At 38.3% G+C, this 24,172-nt stretch overlaps 1 protein-coding gene across 6 annotated transcripts in view; it reads left to right on the forward strand.

Moving 5' to 3' along the window:
* ARHGEF28 (Rho guanine nucleotide exchange factor 28) overlaps positions 1 to 24,172 on the forward strand; it is a 193,591-nt gene that overhangs the window by 88,525 nt on the left and 80,894 nt on the right. Inside the window, exon 1 of one of the 6 annotated variants that reach the window (XM_070743156.1) lies at positions 16,928 to 17,098. The exons of the other annotated variants lie outside the window; for them this stretch is intronic. Within the exon in view, the coding sequence (XP_070599257.1) occupies positions 17,011 to 17,098 (88 nt within the window). The 5' untranslated portion in view covers positions 16,928 to 17,010. Of the gene's footprint in view, positions 1 to 16,927; positions 17,099 to 24,172 lie in introns of those variants that run through there. 6 annotated transcript variants of the gene reach the window in all.

Below are 24,172 nucleotides of genomic sequence, written 5' to 3' on the forward strand. Positions count from 1 at the left end.
TGCACAAGGATGTGTCAATTTGTCACACAGTGTCACAGACGTTGGGTAAGTCTTCACAAGTTGAAGCAATCAACTATTCATTTGCGGATAACTTTGGAAGAAACAGTGCAAATCATGTTTTTTGCATATCCTCTGAAGCAGTGCTGTGTAGTTGCATGTGGGTGGGTATAGTTATTTTGCCCTGTCTTTTCATTCTTTAAAAGTACAGTGTTCCCTCGATTTTTGCGGGGGATGCATTCCGAGACCGCCCACGAAAGTCGAACTTCCGCGAAGTAGAGATGCGGAAGTAAATACACCATTTTTGGCTATGGACAGTATCACAAGCCATCCCTTAACACTTTAAACCCCTAAATTACCATTTCCCATTCCCTTAACAACCATTTACTCACCATTATTACTGGTACTCACCATTGAATAAGACACTTAGTGATCCTGATATTTATAAACATAATTATTTATTAATAATAATTATTTTTTTTGTTATTTATTTGCAAAATTTATTAGTTTGGTGATGACATATGATGTCATCGGGTGGGAAAAACCGTGGTATAGAAAAAAACCCGCGAAGTATTTTTTAATTAATATTTTAAAAAAAACCATGGTATAGGCTATTCGCGAAGTTCGGACCCGCGAAAACCGAAGGAACACTGTATACCTCTCCATCTTAACATCAAGATACCAAGATACCATTTTCCACTTCATTGCTTTGACGAGAGAGGCTTGCATTTGCCTGGAGAAAAAGCGGTTGATTTATTGTTGTTGTTTGTTGTTTAATTATTGACTTTATAGAGACCCATGGTCTCTTGATTGTGATTTCCAAGCAAAGTGAATGAGGAAACCAACAACTGTTAGAATTTCTAGGTGATATTACTTTCTGTGCTGATGTGAAATTTCAGGAGTTGAAATACCAGTGTATCTGAAAGTTGATATTAAATGCAGAATTGAGTATTGCAGTGGTTTTTACATATTTCTTTTGAACAATAAGCATATAAAGGTAATCCTTGAATTATGATCACAATTGAGTCAAAAATTTCCCTTCCAAAGCAAGACAGCGGTAAAGTGAATTTCACCCCAATTTATGATCTTTGTTGTCTTGAATATTAAATGAATCACTGTAGTTGAATCATGGTTGTTAAGTGAATTTGTCATGATCTATTGACTTTGCTGGTTAGAATAGAATAGAATAGAATTCTTTATTGGCCAAGTGTGATAAGGATAATTCAGAGGGTAATTCAGACTGCAGAAAAAACAATTACAGTGGTACCTCATCATACGAACTTAATTGGTTCCAGGAGGAGGTTCGTAAGGTGAAAAGTTCGTAAGATGAAATAATGTTTCCCATAGGAATCAATGTAAAAGCAAATAATGCGTGCAAATCCTTCAGGAAAATCCCAAACTTTAGACGGAGGCGAACAGAGGGCAGGGAGGAGCAGCTAAAGGGGGCGGGTGGAAGAAGCAAGGCTAGGCTAAAGGGTGAGTGGGAAGGAAGAAAGGCAAGGGGGGCGCCCCTTCCTTTTCTTTCTTAAAAAGATACCCTTTCAATTCCTTTGCAAGCACCTTGTTCTCGGCGAAATTTTCCTACTCCAAGCAGCCCCTCCCTCCTCCCGTTTCTTTCTTAAAAAGACACCCTTTCAATTCCTTTGCAAGCACCTTGTTCTTGGCAAAATTTTCCTACTCCAAACAGCCCCTCCCTCCCTTTTCTTTCTTAAAAAGACACCCTTTCAATTCCTTTGCAAGCACCTTGTTCTCGGTGAAATTTTCCTACTCCAAGCAGCCCCTCCCTCCTCCCTTTTCTTTCTTAAAAAGATACCCTTTCAGTTCCTTTGCAAGCACCTTGTTCTCGGCAAAATTTTCCTACTCCAAGCAGCCCCTCCCTTTTCTTTCTTCAAAAAAGGGGAAAAAAAGAAACCCCTTCATCCCAGCAGCAGCTGCTTGGGTTCGTAAGGTGAAAATAGTTCGGAAGAAGAGGCAAAAAAATCTTAAACACCGGGTTCGTATCTTGAAAAGTTCGTTAGAAGAGGCGTTCGTAAGATGAGGTACCACTGTACTGCCAACCTGCCTTCCATTGAGGACCTGTATATACTGCATGAGGGCTGGACATAAATTGTTTCAATTCCTCCCTCTCATACCCTGAAGATATTTCTCTGGCCTTGTGGCTAGCATGATGTTACGAACTATTGTTTCCTCTCTACCGAAATCATACCTATTTATCTACTCGTATTTGCATGCTTTTAACATGCTAGGTGGGTAGGAGCTAAGCAAAGATAAATGGTCATCCTTTTGGGCAGGGGTCCTCAAACTTGGCAACTTGAAGACTTGTAGACTTCAACTCCCAAAATTCTCCAGCCAGCTATGCTATGGCTGAATTCTCTATGGAGAATTCTGGGAGTTGAAGTCCACAAATCTTCAAATTGCCAAGTTTGAAGACTCTGCTTTTGGGTCTTGAACTCGGCCATTGGCTTTCCAATTGACAAGCCCAGGGTCTTAACCACTGAGCCATCACACCCTTCCAGTGAAGTGAAGAAGACTAAACAAAAATTAGAGAAGAAAATTAAGGAATAATAGCTGGAGTTGATAAAAAGGTAGTATGATATGGAAATAAATAAGAACTACCTCATCAATCCCTTTCCAAATAAGGAAAGGGATTGATGAGACAAATAAAATGGACAAAAGTGGGCTTCTCTGCCAGTGCAATAGCTTAGGTCAGTGATGGCGAACCTTTTTTTACTCAGGTGCCAAAACAGCGTGCATACGTGCTATCATGCATGCACAAGTGCCCACACCCATAATTCAATGTCTGGGGCGGGTGAAAACAGCTTCCCTCAACTCTCGGAGGCCCTCTGGAAGCTGGAAACAACCTGTTTCCCATCATGTGGTGGGCCCATTAGGCTTGTGTTTTGCCTTCCCCGGGCTCCAAAGACTTCCCTGGAGCTGGGGAGGGTAAAAACGACCCCCCACCCCCGAGGCTTTCTAGAAGCCAAAAACGCATTCCCAGAGCATCTGTGTGGGCCAAAAAACAGCTGGCCAGCACACACACATATATATTGCAGCTGAGCTAGAGCAATGGCTTGCGTGCCAGCAGATATGGTTCCATGTGCCACCTGTGGCACCTGTGCCATAGTTTCGCCATCACTGGCTTAGGTTATTGCATTGTGTCAGTTTCCCAGGCAGTGATGGGCTTTATCTTATGTTAGCTGGTTAAAAAATACTTTTCAGAAAGTAAATTAATTTCCAAACTGTAGGCAAATGTTTCTATTTCTCCATAGCCCAAGGGTGTCAAACTTGCGCCCCACCAACTGGATGTGCCACGCGCTGGCCACACCCATGCCTGGTTTAGCGAAGGGGATATAATCATGATAGGTCACATGATGCTGCTGTGATGCTAAGAGTTTTACACCCCTGCCTAAGTCTCTCTGTTAAAAACATTGTTTATAATGTTTATAGTGTCTGGAGGCTGTTGGGGCCTGGATGGGTGTCAACAGACTCAAACTCAACCCTGATAAGACGGAGTGGCTGTGGGTTTTGCCTCCCAAGGACAATTCCATCTGTCCGTCCATCACCCTGGGGGGGGGGAATTATTGATCCCCTCAGGAAGGGTCCGCAACTTGGGCGTCCTCCTTGATCCACAGCTCACATTAGAGAAACATCTTTCAGCTGTGGCAAGGGGGGCATTTGCCCAGATTCGCCTGGTGCACCAGTTGTGGCCCTATTTGGACTGGGAGTCACTGCTCACAGTCACTCATGCCCTCATCACCTCGAGGCTCAACTACTGTAACGCTCTCAACATGGGGTTTATTATTATTTGGATTTGTATTTATTTATTATTTGGATTTGTATGCCTTTGGGTTACCTTTGAAGAGTGTTCGGAAACTTCAGATCGTGCAGAATACAGCTGCGAGAGCAATCATGGGCTTTCCTAAATATGCCCATGTTACTCCAACATTCCGCAGTCTGCATTGGTTGCCGATCAGTTTCCAGTCACAATTCAAAGTGTTGGTCATCACCTATAAAGCCCTTCATGGCACCGGACCAGCGTATCTGCGAGACCGCCTTCTGCTGCACGAATCCCAGCGACCGGTTAGGTCCCACAGAGTTGGTCTCCTCCGGGTCCCGTCAATTAAACAATGTCATTTGGTGGGACCCAGAGGAAGAGCCTTCTCTGTGGCAGCTCCGACCCACTGGAATCAGCTCCCTCCAGAGATTAGAACTGCCCCCACCCTCCTTGCCTTTCGTAAACTCCTTAAAACCCACCTCGGTCGTCAAGCGTGGGGGAACTGAAACATCTCCCCCTGCCTATGTAGTTTTCTGTGTATAATATGACTGTATGTATATTTTTTATATATTGGGGTTTCTTGTTTTTTAGTATTTTTAAATGTATTATTGTATTTTAGAGTCTAACTATTAATATTGTTTTTATCATTGCTGTAAGCCGCCCCGAGTCTACGGAGAGGGGCGGCATACAAATCTAATAAATAATAATAATAATGTCTATTAACTTTTTACAGAATGATTATCCATATTTTTGTGAGGAAGGAAAGAGCTGTAGCTAAGTAGATGCTACGTGTAAATGACTGCCTTGCATGAAGAAGGTCCAGATAATATTGTTGTCATTTTTAGGGCTCTACTCCTTGGAGTATCTATTAGCCAATGTAGGTAGTCTTGGGTTAAATGGATCAGACTGTATAAAGGAGTCGTTCCCTAAGCTTCTATTCTAGATCATATTATCCTATCTATTCATGTTACATTTGAAAATATTGCTTGTCAAACATTTGCCATTCAACAGCAAAGGAACATACAGGAAAAATTGTCAGGTGTTTTGAAATGGTTCACCACACATTTTTTATTTGTAATTATATTTTATGTTGCTGCTTTATTACCCACATTTCAGAAGAACTCCCATACATTTAGTTTAATATTAAAATAAGCTGCAGATAAGAGATTTCACAAGTCACATTCTGCTGATGATTCTTCTGGCGACTCTGTGGACACAATCATAAATTTTCTTGACAATAATATGGAAATAGTTTCCTATTGTCTTCTGGGGAGTTTTTAAAATTTCCAGTTTAGTTTAGAGCCTGAGTTCTCTAATGACTTTCTATCTAAATACGAACCAGGCCTGAGATTGGTTAACTTTTTAGAAACTAGAAAAAGATAGTTGGGTGCTATTATTGTTAAGACACTTCACATTAAAATAGCAGCAACACTTTAAAAAGCTAAATATTTATTCCTATTTTAAAATATTCCTAAGTCCTGAATGTTTATGTTCTTTTATAACATTTTGTAGGTATCTTTTAATAGAAATACATTCCATTTCTAAAATTCAAAATTTATAATACCTAGTATTCTAATACAAAAAAATATGGAATGATAAAGGGTTGCGATTTTAAATAATAAGAGTCCGGATACAACACTTGAAACGTTGTTCATATGATTTGGCAGCCAATGTTTTTATTTTTGCTGAGTTCCTTGGCTTGTATTTCTGAGGAGGTGAGATATTCTACCGACCACAGCTTGCTCTTCAAGAGATAAAAAGCACGACGGCCAGATTGTTGGCATCACTCACAGTGTGACCAGGGTAGCCAAAGAAGATTTTAAGGAGTCTGCTTTTCGGGTGGGTTTTAGATTCTTCAGTAATTCCCATTTAATTGCTCATCACTTTCAGGCATTGGAGAGAGTGATCTGTTGCATTGTGAGAACCACTTAGGTTATACTGGAGTCTGCAAACTTTGCTTTCAGTATCCTCATTCTTTAAAGTCAGTTTCTTAGTAGGATTATAAAGGATTTTAGTTAATCTCCCCTCTCTCCGGAAAGTAGGTATGACAATAGAAAAGGGATTTGGAATAAACATTTGCATGCTATTCTTTAGGGTGCCTTCTCCAATCAGGCATCTTCCATACTACATATTGGTCTACAATCCTATCATAACAAAGGAGGCTTATGGGAATTGGAGTCCAACATACTTGGATGATTTTGAATGAGGCAGTTTTTGGATATATGCCAAGCTAGGAAAATTAAACTCTACATCTTAGTCTTATTAATTGGATTTTTTTTAAACTGAAAAAATATTTAAAAAATACATAACCAATAAAACTAGGTAATATTATTATGCTATATTATGTAAACTTCCAAATGAAAGCACTATAGTTTATCATTATGGTAATAAACTACAGAATATCTTTACGACTTTAAGACGTAGCTTGGAGTTTGAGTTTCAACATTTTGCTTCCATTTTTATTAGACATTGTTCAACATCACCTTTGCATTCAGTTTAATTATGCTTGGTTTTAACAAAGATTCCCGTACTTGAAACAAGTGAGCTCCCTAATCATAGTTTAGAATGTGACTAGTTTTAATTAACCATAAGTAAGAGCAAGCATGGTTAGCCTTCTGATACAAAACCTTTTGTATTAAAGTGATTTTGACAGTAAAAATTCCCAGTGGCCTCAAAACTAGTTACAGGGGTTTTGTCTGTACAGTATAGCCTTAGAGTATTTCTGCAACATCTGTTTATACCTCCTGAAAATAGCTGTATCTTGCCCTCTGCTCTGTATTTTTTCTATTATTCCATTCCCCATTTACATATATTAACATTTTAAATAAGATTTATGTATTTGTTATATAGGTTCCTGAACTACAGTAATATAAATAGTGTGTGCTTTGAATATCAGGTGGAACTGACAGAAAGTGTTAAATAAAGAATTATTAGTTACCAAACTGTGGAGCACTATGACTGCGGTACTTTGAGAATCAAGTCATGACATGTTAGTGTTTTCAAAGCGATAAAAGCTGCTTTGTATTTTAAAATGTAAAATTTTATTCCTAATATAATAAAGCAAGATTTGTAGATAATCAAATCAGGAAATTGGGTTATGTTTTAGATGAGAAAGGATGATAAGAGAATTGTTTAACTGTCTGAACTTATTTCAAGAAAAATTATCAAGAAGGCAATTTATTTTCCTAACTTCCTTTAAAAAAGAAAGGAGATCAAACATAGATAAAACTCTACTTACAGTTTGTATAGTATGGATTCCATAACTCTATGCTTGCTTCCATCTCTTAAAACATCTCTTTTTCCAAATACTTATTTGGCTTCTTTTTTCAATATGCTGAGCTTTCAAAAGTTTGTTCTTCTCTTGCGTGAGCATATGAAAATACTTTGCTTGAGACTGTGTGCAAAATAAACTCTCGCATTTTCCAGGAATATGAATTTGCATGATCTTGCAAATAATGGAAACACTACTTTTTCCTTTTCGGTGTCCCTTGCATTTTCAGGGTAGCACTGTTTGCTTTGATGCATGAATTATTGCTTGTCCTTCAAATCATAATTGGAAGCAATTGCTTTGAAGTGGGCTCCCACTTGTAGACCTATTTGGTAACATTAACCAAAATTTGCTGACCTCGACACCACAGCAAGTTTAAGAACTAAGCTACAGTCAAAAAGTGAAACAATATTATGAAAATATTTGGACAAGATACCATGGCTTATCACAAATCCATCTAGAGATTCCCTCACCCATCTTTCTTCTGTCCAAATGTATAAATCAGAGAGGGAATATCTGATTTTTTCAACCTTTTGGGGATTTGTTCCTGTGTACAATGTGACAATCTCAAAACGAATGATTTACTGCAGTTCACGTGCAAGCTGCCTGTGGGCATAATTTTAGCTACCATAAGATATGTTATTCAAGCATACCATAGTTGGTAAGTAAAGATTAAAGTTTGGTGAGATTGTGATTAATTATTAATTTCTAGAGTTTGGTTGTTTGTTCAAATTGAGCTTGCTGGTGGGCAGAGAAAAAAATATAAGATATATTTTTGCCTTTTCTAGAAAAGTTATTCTTGTTATTAGCTTAACACGAAACGCTTTTGTACCATTTTAATCAATAACGAATATTTCCTAGAATAAATCTTTTTAGGCAAGATACTACTCTTCAAAATTCAGGAATTCATATACATATTGAATACTCAAAGTTCCTTTTTTTTGGTGAAGCTTTCACCTTCTCTATTGCAGCAAATGTTTCACGAGGCGAGGGTTAATTTTTTGAACTGAGCAATCTATCCCATGATATAGCCATTCCCTATGATCAGTTTCTAGGCAACTTGGGATGCTTCTTTTTCTCTTTAGGCTTGGCGTGAGAAATGAAGCAAGAGTTGCTAGTTGGAAGACTGTTTTGGTTGCTTGGCTATTCAACAAACCTTCCCTATCTTCCCATGCTTTTTTTTTTTTTGATCTGCAAAGTTTGTAGAATACCATTGATGTGATTTTTTTTAAAAAAACCCAAACAATTGGACCTTTCTTTTCCAGGTAGAGATGGGCTATGTTTTGAAATTGTTCAGTTTCTTCTGTTTTGATAGACACTATTTGGCTAGAATTGTCCCTAGCTGTTCCCTTTTCCCTATAATGCAGGTTTCTATTACCAACAACACCGTCTAGCTGCATAGCCTCTCATTGGAAACTTTTCTGATTGCCTTTGATTCCCCCCCCCCCCCAAGCATTTCAAAGGGCTTTTCTAATGACACTTGCCTTCGTGTTATGTCTCCAAAATATATGTCTTGTATTCATTAGTATCACTGCTATTGAGCACCCTGCTTTTTACTTTGTCCAGTATTAAATAATACGAGTTATTCAGTCCAAAGGATTGTCAACATTTATCCAGTGCCACAATTCCAAGGCACTGTTTATTTTCTTCATTCACTCTTTGAGCTTTCACAGCCATATATTTCATTTGAGAGAGCTGTAGTCCTGACAATATATAACTCTGTTGGCAGCATTAGCTCTCTGCACCCTACTAGGCTTGTCATGCTCTTTTTCCCAAGAAGCAAATGTCTCTTAGCTCATAGTTACAGTTTCTAATGCTGTGAACACTGAGCCGTGTAGATAAAGGTGTTCCTTCATGCTCCATACGTCAAATTGTTCTGCACATGGTTGTCATGGTTACAAGCGGTGTGCCACAAGGGTCTGTTTTGGGTCATATTCTTTTTAATATCTTTGTGAGTGACATAGGGGAAGGTTTGGTAGGGAAAAAGTTTGCCTATTTGCCAATGACTCTAAAGTGTGCAATAGGGTTGATACTCCTGGAGGCGTCTGTAATATGGCAAATGATTTAGCTTTACTAGATAAGTGGTCAAAGCAATGGAAACTGCAGTTTAATGTTTCCAAATTTAAAATAATGCCCTTGGGCCAAAGGAATCCTCAATCTGATTATTGTATTGGCAGTTCTGTGCTTGCAAAAACTTCAGAAGAGAAGGATTTAGCGGTAGTGATTTCTGACAGTCTCAAAATGGGTGAACAGTGCAATCAGACAGTAGGGAAAGCAAGTAGAATGCTTGGCTGCATAGCTAGAGGTATAACAAGCAGGAAGAGGGAGACAGTGATCCCGCTGTATAGCGCGCTGGTGAAACCACATTTGGAATACTGTGTTCAGTTCTGGAGACCTCACCTACAAAAAGATATTGATAAAATTGAACGGGTCCAAAGACAGGCTACAAAAATGGTGGAAGGTCTTAAGCATAAAACTTATCAGGAAAGACTTAATGGACTCAATCTGTATAGTCTGGAGGACAGAAGGGAAAGGGGGGACATGATCGAAACATTTAAACATGTTAAAGGGTTAAATAAGGTTCAGGAAGGAAGTGTTTTCAATAGAAAAGTGAACACAAGAACAAAGGGGCACAATCTGAGGTTAGTTGGAGGAAAGATTAGAAGTAATGTGAGAAAATTTTACTGAAAGAGTAGTAAATGCTTGGAACAAACTTCCAGCAGACGTGGTTGGTAAATCCACAGTAACTGAATTTAAACATGCCTGGGATAAACATATATCCATCCTAAGATAAAATACAAGAAATAGTATAAGGGCAGACTAGATGCAGGTCTTTTTCTGCCGTCAATCGTTTAAGTTTCTATGTTTCTATGTCATTGCTCGTAGACACAAACATATGAGCTTATTCTCTCTTTTGAACACTGAGTAGCAGGCCAGCTTTGCACTCTCATCTTTTACTTTCAACATAGGCATCCTTCAAGTGTCCCTTGCTTCCAGCCATCAAACATCAAGGCTGTTAATTTTTCTCCTGGCAGTTTTAGTTCCAGTGTCTACTTCTGCTAGTGTAACATTTTCCACAATAAAGTCTTTGTAATAATGTATAACTTGGCTCATTCTGTTTCCTATTTTGAATTATTTGATCACTCCGTATTCTATTATGGTTGTTGCTGCCAGTTCACCACACACATTCTTCCATAGAGAGGTGAGATGACCTGGTACAATTGATTTTTTTAACAGCAGTCTAGAGTTTATGATCTGAATGAAGTTTTAAAAGGCAAACTGTAGTTCATAGTATTTTTTTATAAGCATTAAAAGTCTTTTTATCAGGGTAATTTTTTTTTGACAACTCTTGCTTTTTCCATTATCCACCAAGTGTTAATAAAATGACCTGGGGCATTCCTGCCTCTTTTGAATCCAACTTATATGTCTGGTTGTTCTCATTCCATGTTGTTGAAATCTGGATTACAAAATCTTATTCATAATCTTACTAGCACATGCAAGAGGCACAATTTCAACAGTTGAAGCATTTTTATCAGTTCCCTTTTTTTATCCTGTCAGTGATCCCAAGATGCATACATTCTTCAAGATAATAAATAACAGCCATAATAAAAATAAGAGTGGCCCATGAAATTAAAGCAGAATCCCCCTAACATATTATGTCAGACAGATGGGTTTTTTTTTAAAAAAAATATAAATTTGAATTTGCCCCTAAAACTTGGACCCTAGACCAGTGATGGTGAACCTTTTTTTCCCTTGGATGCCGAAAGAACATTGTGCATGCGTGAGTGCCCACAGCCATAATTCAATGCCTGGGGTGTGTGAAAACAACTTCACCTGCTCCCCAAAGGCCCTCTGGAGGCCAGAAATGGCCTGTTTACCAACTTCTGGCGGACCCAGTAGGCTCATGTTTTGCTCTCCCAAGGCTCCAAAGGCTTCCCTGGAGCTGGGGGAGGGTAAAAATGCCCTCCCATCCCCCAGAAGCTCTCTGGAAGCCAAAAATACCCTCCCAGAGCCTCTGTGCAAGCCAGATTAGGCTGATTAGGTCCCACAGAGTTGGCCTTCTACGGTCCCATCGACTAACAATGCTGTCTGGCGGAGCCCAGGGGAAGAGCCTTCTCTGTGGCGGCCCTGGCCCTCTGGAATCAACTCCCCCCAGAGATTGAAACTGCCCCTACCCTCCTCGCCTTCCGCAAAATGCTAAAGACCCATCTCTGCCACCAGGCGTGGGGAGATTAACCTCCCCCCCTTTTCTCTGACCTCTATATTGATCAGCTGAACTGAGTGTGTATGACTGTGTAGTTAATGGGTTTTTTTATGCATGTATTTTAATTTAGTTTAAATTTTAACGTTAGATTTGTATTCTATTGTATTATTGTCTTGTTGTGAGCCGCCTCGAGTCTTTGGAGAGGGGCAGCATACAAATCTAACAAATTCAATTCAATTCAATTAAAAAATCAGCTGGCCAGCACACACATGCACGTTGGAGCTGGGCAACAACTCATGTGCCAGCATATATGGCTCTGCATGCCACCTGTGGCATCCATGCCATAGGTTCGCCATCACCCTATGTGCCTCCTGCTTCCTCTTACTTCCTCTGGGTTCAGTGGTCCCATCTGTTCAATTCTGCCTAAATATGTGCTAAGATAGAGATAAACGGGTATGGTAACAATGGGACAAATGTTGTAAAATATGAGAAATCTAAAATGCTTTTAATGAACTGAAATAAATACCAATGGGAATTATTATTCATACAGTAGTAATTGGGGATCTATCATGTCTTTGCTTTCTGTAGTTATGGGCCAGAAATATCTAGTACAATAATTGTATTTGTTCAGAGGCTGTTCAAATAGGATTTTTTCTTTAAAAAAAGGATAGTCATTGTGCAGTTTTGCTAAGATTTTTAGTTTATTTATTTTTTAAAATAATTTTTTTACCTTTTACCTTACCACTTTTACCTTTAATAAACATACACAAACAAAATTACAAAGCAAAGTAAAAAAAATCAAATTAAAATTAACATCTTAAAATCACAAGCAGAGGATTTTTATGTGCCTGGAGAAAATCTTATGTGGCTGAAGAATCTGTCTTTAAATGGTATAAATCAAGTTTGATTTGGAAAATTGGGAATCTTATTGAAAATTAGATCAGCCCATGAAGAGGAGAAATATTTCATATATTCAGGCTTTATAAATACTAGTGCCTAGGAACAAATTATATCAGTGCAGCAGCACTGCAGTGCCCAGCATGTATCTGGGAGAAGTTTAGGGGTCTAATCTGGATCAGCTGTGCTTTCCGAACACTTTTCAAAACTATGCCAGTAGAAGGCAGTAGTAAATAGCCAGTGCTCTCAAAAAGCAAGCAAAATTCAGATAGCTGTTATGAGATATACGTACATAGGTAAATATTACAAATGTGACATGCCGGTAGATCCCTTATGCAACTGTGCGCTTAATGAAAATATTACATAAGCTGAATGGAATGTGTAAATGCTTGTTTAAAAATGCTGACTAGGTAACTGGAGATTCTTAAGCTTGACTTTATTTCATAGAAGGAGGCTGACAATCACAGGTAAAATATGGAAAATAATCTGACACAAAGCTTTGTTGTAACATAACATCATCTACAGGTATATGTATGACATTATAGTTGACTAAAAGAGTGTTTTTATTATATTCTGTATTTTTCGGAGTATAAGACACACCGGAATATAAGACACACCTTAGTTTTTGGGGAGGAAAATAGGGAAAGGCCTCTGCTTACCAGGTATTCATCTGGCTAGTGTCCTTAGTCTTGTTTATTTATTTTATTTCAGTGAAAACCTGGATTTTCACCCAGGCTCTATGACCAGGATGTTCATGGAGCTGGAATGGGCTGAGTTAATGACATTTTTACCTCAACATTGTTTATTGCTGTAAATGGTCTTGTGAGTTTACAGTTAGTTCTCAACTTACAACTACAATTGAGCCCAAAATTTGTTACTAAACTACATAATTAAGTGAATTTTGCCCCTTTTACAGCCTTTTTTGTCTCAATTGTTAAGTGAACCACGGCAGTTGTTAAGTTAGTAACACAGTTGTTAAGTGAATCTGGCTTCACCATTTACTTTGCTTGTCAGAAGGGGCGTGCATAAGTGCACCAGTGTGCCCTCCGTCCCCTGTCCAATTGTCTCTCCTTATATCATTTATCTTTTCTTCCTTTCAAATATGTTCACCTATACTTTTATATCTTTTCTTCTATTCTTTTCTTTATTTATATTATTACATATCTATTCTCTTCAATGTGTATTATGTATTGGACAAAATAAATAAATAAAAAAAATAAATAAATAAAAGGTCCCCAAAAGGTGATTATACTACTCTGGGACCAGAGGTGGGCAGCAGCTGGTGCCCTCATTGTCCTGGTAGGAAATTCCAGTATGTGTGCACAGCTGCGTGCACCCAATATGCTCCTGCACAAGATTTGGCTTTTGTGCATGCGCAGAAAGCGAAATCTCATGTGAGGATGCGCATGAGAGCGAGATTTTGGCGATTTTTGCCAATTTTTTTCTTTGCGCGGAAGCAAAAATACCGGTGAAAATCGCCAAAATCTTGCACGCATGCTCTCACACAAGATTTCACTTGCTATGCAATGCACAGAACCTAAATCTTGTGCAAACGGGTGCACACACTCTGAATGGGCACGCCTGCGCAGGCCTCGCACGGTGCTCCGATAGAAGCTAAGATGAGCGGCCCTTTACTGCCTGGGACCCTGCAACCGTCATAAATACGAGTCAGTTGTTAAGCATCTAAATTGTGATCATGTGACCATGGGAAGGGTCCAGTGGTCATAAGTGTGAAAAACCAGTCACTTTTTCTGTGCTGTTGTAGCTTGGAAGTGACTGTTACAACAGCAACATTTACAGTTAACAACATTTAGAACAGTCACTAAACGAACAGTTATAAGTTGTGGACTACATGTATTACATTTTTATTTCATCTTCTACCAAATTTCCTTTAAATAAGTTTATTAAATAAGTTAATAAGTTAATAAGTTGAACAAGAAGTTATATTCTAATAACTAATGTTTTCATGCTCTATACCTTGATTCTGTCTTCACACTCCCCTAAGATTACTGGTCCTATAATTGTCAAGTTCATATTTAAATTCAAATCATAGAGTCAGCTTGCTTGCTTCTCATAAGAGTTAAATTTATTTTCATTTACTTGGGAAAATCAGGCAAATATATATTGTATGCTGACCTCTGTCATATTCATCCACAGCAATAATTAAAACAATTATGAAGATCTTGAAGTACTAGAATCATGCAGAAACCTAGACTATCATGCTATTTCATACACATTATTTATGACATTCACCTCTCAGGGAGATGGGCAACATATCAATTCAATAAATAAATAATAAATATCTCTGTAGACTTGCAGCCTACAGAGATATAAATTAAACTGGCCAGAAGTGGTTGTTAGTAATAATGAATATGGAATGTGCGGTGACACTAACTAGATTAGAATGATGCATAAAGCTATGTTGGGCAAAATAATCAGCATTGTTGAGTTGAGTTTATATAATTTGTTAAATACATAAACTCCAGCTTAATGAACTCTGTAGTTACAGGCCAAAGATGGCCACAGTTGTTATTGTAACAATGCCAGATGGGACTAGATTGCCATTCTTTTGTGAACCCTACAAAATTCCCATTGCACTTGTTAAATATAAGAGAGAGGGAAGCTCCCATTGGGGTCTGTTCAACAATCTCAAGGGAATTATAATCTTATTCGCACATACTGGTATTAGTTATGATGATTACATATTAACTTGATAGATGGATAATATGCTTTTCTAGCACAGTTGCTGGACATCATGGATAGGAACACTTCATCAAATATATGTGTGGTTTCTATATTTGTCCCAATTTCTTAGTTCCTGTGGTTATTTAGAATCAGAATGGTAAATCAGATAGGACTTTATTCTTATTTAGCACATTTAGAAAGATTAGAATTAGATTTAATAGATCAATATGACTCCAATAAAATCTTTATATGTAAAATAAAAAGAACTAACAGAAAAAATAGTTCGGCACATATCTATTCTTTTTTTTAAAAAAAATTGAAATATGAATTTTAAATAAATTTAATTGGCCCTATTTTTACACACATTAGTTTGAAGAATTTAATCTGCATTTTTTTTTTTGGCAAGACTATTACTAATCTGTAACTGAGTGTGGGGGTTGGCTAACCATCTAATTTATCAAGAAGCCCAGGAAATCATTTGATCCATTATGGATCTGTGTATCTCACTGGTTGGAAATACGACTAAGGATTCTACTGTTTCTTAAATTGATCAATTTGTATACACTTTCCTCATTGAGTAAAGTGCAAAAAACAATGTATGTGAGATGTTTTGTAATGAATTTTGGCTAAAAACTAGTACCGTGTTTCCCCCAAAATAAGACACTGTCTTATATTAATTTTTGCTCCAAAAGTTGTTCTACGCCTTATTTTGGGGGGGGGAGGGGTGCCTTATATTTCTCAAATAAGACAAATTCACAGGCAGAAAAGCTGACACCTTCAAAGAAAGTGTACCGTACGGTACACTGATTACGGTACGGTACCTGTCAGTATGGCACCCACACACACAAACGATGGCACTTATATGGTACAACAGTATACTCCCGCTATTGCAGCTTCCGGTCACCAGAGGAACTACAGTCTACGCACTGTAGTGGAGACTGTAATGGCGGTGAGACAGCAGCAGACTGTGTCTGCTGTACTGGACGGTACAAAGCGATGGAAGGGGCCAGCAGGGGATGCCACATTATTACAGTACCGCTATGAACAGCTTTGAATGGTACCGTATGTTTTTCCGTCGTATCATATGTAAACTTGACTATGCCTTATTTTCGGGGGGTGCCTTATATTAGCAAATTCTGCGAAACCTCTGACATGCCTTACTTTCGGGGAACGTCTTATTTTTGGGGAAACAGGGTAATCACAAATAGATTAGTTTTGGGTTTACAAATGAAACCTTTAAACAAGGAAACGAACTGTAGTTTACGTAGTGTAATGATTCCTGCGGGAGTGCTTTGGGATTGGGCGGCATAGAAGTCGAATAAATAAGTAAATAAATAAATAAATGATGGGAAAAGGATATTGAGGGGTTTTTTTGAATGCTGATCGCCATTGGGTTGTTCAGGGAGATTGTATAAGAATGAGAGACTTGTAAATTAATCACTAGTTCTATTGTACATCCAAAGAACAGCAAGATAATCTGTAAAGGTGCCAACCTTACAAATATCTTTATAGTAGCTTCAGACATAACGACCGTGAAAAAAGTGTTTTTAGAAGTAACAAGTCCAAAAGGATCATAGTGGTGGAAAGAGTATGCTTCCTTTTAAAAAGTTAATGGACAAAGTATTCTTGTCTGCCAAAGTTATAAATTATGAAGGAAATCCTGAAACAAAGGAATTCAGGAATGTGATCAGTCACCAATTATTGGTTTGAATATTTCTTCAGAATTTCATCTTTTAGGTGGCTTGTGTTTTAAAATAATATAAGAGGATTAAATATTTTAACTTTGTAAAGGAAATAATTGCCCTAATTTTCTATATCATTCCGAGACAATGCAAGAGTTCTTTTCCTTCTTGTTTGAACCCTGATTATTCTTTACTGAGGTCTGGAAAATGAAAAGGCAGGTTAATGATTAATTGGCACGCTGTGACCTTTCCAGTGACTGTAGACTAGGATACAGCAGCCTCACTCCTGGGTGCACATTTGATTTTAACTTGACTCTGTCTGCTTTCATGTTAGCCCATGTGCATGAATACAGAGAACAGACTCCTATTGCCTCTCCTGGGTTTAGAGAGCAATTTCTTTCTGTATGCTTCAACCTTTTTGTTTCCTATTGCTTACCTTGCTGCTCCATACAACAGCTACCATAGTTACCACTTTGAAAGGGGTGTTTGATTAGCGAGATCAATGGATTCGGATTCAGATGCACCTTTTCATTATTCTTGGCCATCCTTACCTAAAATGAAGATTCGAAAAAGGACATCCAAACCAAAAGGTAGAGAAATTTTCCCCCCTTTAAAATTATTTCTTTCCTTTGTTTATTTTGTTTGATAGGTGCATACAGAAGAAAGTTGTTAGTTTTGGTGGGTTTTTAAAATAGTCTCACAGATATTAAAAAGTTTGACAACCAGGTATCTCCTTCTTTTGACAATGTATGGATGATCTTTGTCTCTTTTAATGTGTGGTATAATTTTTAATGTGCACGTATTCAAGTTCAAAATCATTTTATTTAACAGAAACAATGATTTAACTAGCGCTTCCTTTAAGCAGCATTGAGCAAATACATCAAAAGCTTATGCCAGATATGTATTTTGAAAGATAATAGAAATGAATGACTTATCAGATGTGATCTCTAAATACCTCTGTTTTTATTTTGCTTTCTTTACCCATGAGTGACTTTAATTATATCCCTAGGGGTTGTTGTAGTGAAAGACTATTGACTCATGTACAGAATCAGATGTATGAGATTTAAACAAAAGGGGGAAAAAACTTTCCTTTTGATATGAAACTTGGTCTTTCATGATTATTCTAGCAGTTTGGGACAGAAACAAGGATATTTTAATAGGAAGATAGGTTCAAAAAGCCTTGATTTAGCAAGGCAGTCAAGACTGTTAACAGAGGTTAGGTATTGTACCAGAGTTATGGTCACGCTTCTTTAATCAGCCCTGGATTTAAGCCTGTTTCCAGCCCTGCTTTAATGGCCTAAATGGTTTTGTTCAAGGTTACTGAAGGCCATCTTATGGGGACTTTCCTTGGGGAGGGAGAGTTTCTTTATCTGAATTGAAAAGAAGAAGGATATTTCTCCAGTGTAATAAAATTCAGTACTAACAATGCTACTACAATGTGAGGTTTGTCTTGTACCCAGATTGTTTTTTTCAATACCAATTGGACATTTTTTTCCTTTACTTACGCTTGCTAGTTTGCCAGTTTTATAACTTGTTTTGTTTTTCAATCTTTGGCTTACTTTTATTTTTTGCTATTTCTGCCTTGATTTCATTCGTTGACCGGCTTTCATTGACTGATATGTACGGTGTTTCCCCGAAAATAAGACCCACCCCCAAAATAACTCCTACTCTGATTTTTGGGGAGTGGACCTAATATAAGCCTTACCTCAAAAATAAGCCTGCACAAATTGGCATGACCAACACAAGAGATGGTGAGCGTGTGGGGGTGTCGAGTTTCCAAGGGATGAAACCCGTTTAAAAAAAGAAATGAACAAAGTCCATCTTCCAAAACAAATTCCTTTTTATTTAGGTAGACATCAAATTGGCAAAGTGTGTTGTAATTCCAGATCAGACCCAAGCTGGAATTACACCACATGATACTGTAAATTAGAAGCATCCCAGAAAAGTCACATTCCTCAATGAAAACAGAATCAACATTGCCTTCTTCTTCAAACTCCACCTTCAGTTACATTCCCAGCTTCCGTTCCCAAGGGAAAGAAAGTCACCTGGCTAAAACAATCCTCATTATCTATTCCTTCCTCCCACCATAAGAATGTGGTGAGCCCGAATAAAAAAAAACTCCTTACAAAGTGCATTTGTCCATTTGTCATGTGTTACTATAATAGATGTAGATTATAAATGATTGAGAAAAATTGATTACGATGTTCTGGTTTTTGATTTTAGAAGTAATGCAATAGTTCTTGAGATCATAAGAGCTCAAGAATCGTATTGCTGAAATAATATTTCCCATATTTTCCCCATAGACAGAACTGTCTGTTATTTTTCCCCATGCAATTTTCTAATTAAAATTGTCCTTCTTTTCTTTCTGTATGTATTGTGAGACAAAGATTTAGGCAGCAATCTATTGATCTGAATTGGGTCTGAGAAAGTAGCAAGAAAGACCCTGTTATCACTGACTTTAACTTAAATTTACTCCAACTCTTATTGTCTACCATGACTCAAGTTACTATAAAACAAAAAAACCTTCTGGAAATCCTATCACAAATTATCTGCCATCTGGAAATCCTACCACAGATGCTCTATATATTTCCAATTCAGGTGTTTTATGTGTATTGTGCCAATTTTAACTAGGGTTTCAGATATTATAGTCTATTCTTGATTTTCCTGTATATTCTTCTGTTATATTTCGTTATAGCAAACAGATTAATAGGGATGCACAGAATAATCAGATATTGCTTTTAATTGGTAGTGGTAGTTTTTAATCTTTATCTGAAGTCAAAGCTGAAGAAAGAAGGAGATTTTAGAAACTTGATAGTGTGGAAAGTGATAAAAGCAGAAATAAATGTATAGATAAGGTATTCAAGTTAAGATAAAATATTAGATATTATACACTATTAGATAAATATTAGATACGTTTTATCAGCATAATATTCTTCCAGTTACAGTCCCATCATCATCATCGTCATCATAGTCTTCACCACCACCACCACCACCACCACCATCATCATCATTTTAAGTTTATTTGGTTTTTAGATGGATTTCTGAGCATGCAAAATTAGAGATCTAAGCTATTCTATTCCAGAAATTCTAGGTCTTCACACTCATATTCTGCATCCTGCTTTGGGAAATTTGGGGTTTTTATTTTGAAAACATAAGTACAGAGTGAACATGATAAAGGTTATAAAATTATGCATGAGTGTACAATTTTATTATCTTGGCTAATTGGTGGGAGATCAAAAACTGATGGAGAAAATATGTCTCCCAAAAAAGAGATTCAATATATTTTTTTACATTTCAGATGTTATGATAGGTACCATATGAAATAGGTTAAATACATTTGTGAAAGATAAGGCTTTCAACGACTGTGAGTTAGAGAGTTTATTTACTTAAAGTTATCCCTAGTGGTTACTGAGGGATTTCTTTCCCAAAATTGGTATTTATGGCTTAGTGTTCTTCAACACTTTCCATAAGATTTATTGAAGGGCTTAGTAAGACTGGAGTAATGGTAGAGAGAAATCTGGCTGATTCATATTAAACATGTGTAGAACTTAATCTGTGTTGGAAACAAAAGCAAAGAAATCCTTCTCAGCTTTGGGTAGCAGAGTTGTATCTGAAAAGGCTTTTCTAAAGACTTTAATGATGACTTACATATTATGATAATAAAATCATTGGTATCTATTCTGGGGGGATGGTCGAGATAGTTACCTGTCCACTTTTTATTTATTTATTTTATTTATTTATTAGATTTGTATGCCGCCCCTCTCCGTTGACTTAAATTGACAATGTGAACAGTTTGCTTAAACCAGCCACACATCCTTTAGCCCAGCAGTCTCCAACCTTTCGGACCTCAGGGACCACTAAATCCATAATTTTAAATTCCATGGACCACTAATACCAATTCTTTAAAGAGATAAATAGTATTTGGTGCAATATAAAAAAAACGCAAATAATTTTTCTGTGGACCACCAAAATTTTCTCTTGGACCACCAGTGGTTCACAGATCACCAGTTGGGGACCGCTGCTTTAGACTTCCTCCTCTCCTGGCTAAAAAGAATGGAAAACCTGCCAAGATTTCTCTTCATCATATAACTTAAGTATTTGCTATGCCATTAATGATGCAAGTTTTCTGTTAAGGTTTATAAAAATATAGACTGTATAAAATTGTCAATCCTCTATGTGGAACAAATTTAATAACTACATCCAAATTGGTGCTGACTATTGGTGAGTTCTAAATGGCTTTTTAACCAATTTGCATGCACGCTTACGATGCTTCTGTGCATGTCCGGATAAGACGGAGTGGCTGTGGGTTCTGCCTCCCAAGGACAATTCCATCTGTCCGTCCATAAATCTGGGGGGGAACTATTGACCCTCTCAGAGAGGGTCCGCAACTTGGGCGTCCTCCTCGATCCACAGCTCACATTAGAGAAACATCTTTCAGCTGTGGCGAGGGGGGCATTTGCCCAGGTTCGCCTGGTGCACCAGTTGTGACCCTACCTGGACCGGGACTCACTGCTCACAGTCACTCATGCCCTCATCACCTCGAGGTTCGACTACTGTAATGCTCTCTACATGGGGCTACCTTTCAAAAGTGTTCGGAAACTTCAGATCGTGCAGAATGCAGCTGCGAGAGCTATCATGGGCTTTCCAAGATATGCCCATGTCACACCAACACTCCGCAGTCTGCATTGGTTGCTGATCGGTTTCCGGTCACAATTCAAAGTGTTGGTTATGTCCTATAAAGCCCTTCATGGCATCGGACCAGAATATCTCTGGGACCGCCTTCTGCCGCACGAATCCCAGCGACCAGTTAGGTCCCACAGAGTTGGCCTTCTCCGGGTCCCGTCGACTAAACAATGTCGTCTGGCGGGAGCCAGGGGAAGAGCCTTCTCTGTGGCGGCCCCGACCCTCTGGAACCAACTCCCCCCAGATATCAGAGTTGCCCCCACCTTCCTTGTCGTTCATAAGCTCCTCAAAACCCACCTCTGTCGTCAGGCATGGGGGAATTGAAATTTTCCTTTCCCCCTAGGCTTATAGAATGTATACATGGTATGTTTGTATGTATGATTGGTTCTTTAAATTGGGGTTTTTAAGATTATTTTTAATATTAGTTTTGTTTACATTGTCTTTTTATTGTTGTTAGCCGCCCCGAGTCTGCGGAGAGGGGCGGCATACAAATCTGATTAATAAATAAATAAATAACAAATGTACAGAAGTGTCATGAGGGTGGGTGGGCAGAGCTTCTTGCCGTTTCCGGTTCCGAGAACTGGGCCAAACCGGGAGCAACCACCGCTGGTGCTGCCTCTCTTTCAGCTTCGCAAACCTTGGTGAAATGTTCAAAACATTTTCAACTACCTTTTCTAAGAGGTCTGTAAGGGGCGTTCATAAGTGAGCCTTTGTGCCTACCGTCCCTGTGCTAATGTCTTTTTATCTTTTCTATCTCTACTTTATACTTATACAGTGATACCTTGTCTTACAAACTTAATTGGTTCCGGGATGAGGTTCTTAAGGTGAATAGTTTGTAAGACGAAACAATGTTTCCCATAGGAATTAATGGAAAAGTGATTAATGTGTGCAAGCCCAAAATTCACCCCTTTTGCCAGCCGAAGCGCCCATTTTTGCACTGCTGGGATTCCCTTGAATCCATGGGAAACCCCACCTCTGGACTTCTGTGTTTTTGCGATGCTGCAGGGGAATCCCAGCATCGCAAAAACAAGCGCTTCGCTGGCAACGGAAGTCTGGAGGTGGGGTTTCCCAGCGAAGGGAGCATCAGTGAAATCGCAAAAACAAATCCCCACCTCCGGACCTCTGTGTTTTTGCAATACTGCGATTTCACTGAGGCTCCCCTCACTGGGAAACCCCACCTCCAGACTTCCGTTGCCAGCAAAGCACCCATTTTTGCGCTGCTGGATTCCCCTGCTGGGATTCCCCTGCAGCATCACAAAAACATGGAAGTCTGGAGGTGGGGTTTCCCATGGAGGGGAGCCTCAGAGGAATCCCAGCAGCGCAAAAATGGGTGCTTCGCTGGCAACAGAAGTCTGGAGGCGGGGCTTCCCAGCGGCGGCAGTGGGTTTGTAAGGTGAAAATAGTTTGTAAGAAGAGGCAAAAAAATCTTAAACCCCAAGTTTGTATCTCGAAAAGTTTGTATGACAAGGGGTTTGTAAGACGAGGTATCACTGTAGTTTGCTAAACATATTACAATACTATATTTGTATGACAAATAAATAAATAAAATGAATAAAATAAAATAATAAATTCTGTGTATTGGCAGAAGAAAGTTTTGGCTTCTCTCATTAGGCCTTACAGAAAGAAAACACGTGGAACACACATTTGAAGATCTGTCCCTTTAATCCTGAAATTCAAACATAAATTTTTACATGGTATGAGGCTGTACACTTTATCCAACATAATTTATACTGCAGATATTTTCCCTTTTTGGTTTCATAGCTTTCATTCTTTTAAGTTATAGATTAACTTACATTAACTGTGCTGGAGGAAATTCTGGGAAGCTATTTGAAAACTCTTTGCTATTTTTTCCTAGGTGATCGTTACTCATTTTCTTTTCTGACATATGTCTAAAATTTATGAAATGTACTGGAATGTTACTAAATGGTATTTAAGCATTTTTAATTGTCCTTTGAAAGCTCATATGGGCATTACATTCTAGACCCAGTAGACAGATCAGAATTACTAGCCTTTTTATTTATTTATTACATGGATTTGCATGCAACCTACTCTATAGATTTTAAGCAGATTATGATCAATAATACTTTTTTCTTTATATTGATAGTGCTGGAAGGTTGAAATGTTCAAGGGTTATATTAAATTAAATTAAAGCAGACTAAAACAGCAAATGGATCAAAATTTAGCAGAGAGTAAAACAGGCATAAGTGGTATCATCACTGCTTTTATATAGATACATAGAGAGTATTTATGTTACCATTTGAATTACTATACTGCATGTTGATTGGTAAAATGGAAATGTGTACTTTTGTATGCAGATGCTTGATGTTGATAACAGAGAATCTGAATTATTTGCAGTACGTGTTACATACATTGCATGCAGTGAAAGACTGCCATCTTTGGCGCTACCAATGCGCCCTCCAAGGCCATCACGGGCACATGTGTGCCTGTTGGCGTGAGATTTGGCTTCTGTGCATGCACAGCAAGCAAAGCCTTGTGGAAGGACCCTTGCATGAGTGATATTTCAGCGATTCTTTGCTTCTGGTCAGTTGTGGTGGTGGGACAGAGATTGGCTCCTAGGCCCCTCTACTGCGGGCTTTTTATTATTTTTTATTATTTATTGGATTTGTATGCCTCCCCTCTCCACAGACTCGGGGATCGGTTCTTTCTCCCCTACTGTTTAACATCTATATGAAACCACTGGGTGAGATCATCCAATGGCATGGAGTGAGTTTTCATCAGTACGCTGATGATACGCAGCTGTACAATTCCTCCCGTGTCAATTCAGTGAAGCAGTGGAAGTGATGTTCTGGTGCCTGAAGTTTGTGAGGGTCTGGATGAGCATCAACAGGTTCAAACTAATCCATCGACAAAACTGAGTGGCTGTGGGTCTTGCCTCTCAAGGACAATTCCATCTGTCTGTGCATTACTTACAGTATTTCTATTGGGCAGGAATGTGGAATGAGCTTCAGGCAAGTTCTTTG

This window comes from Erythrolamprus reginae, chromosome 2 (assembly GCF_031021105.1).
Source record: "Erythrolamprus reginae isolate rEryReg1 chromosome 2, rEryReg1.hap1, whole genome shotgun sequence".
NCBI classification, from domain to species: domain Eukaryota; kingdom Metazoa; phylum Chordata; class Lepidosauria; order Squamata; family Dipsadidae; genus Erythrolamprus; species Erythrolamprus reginae.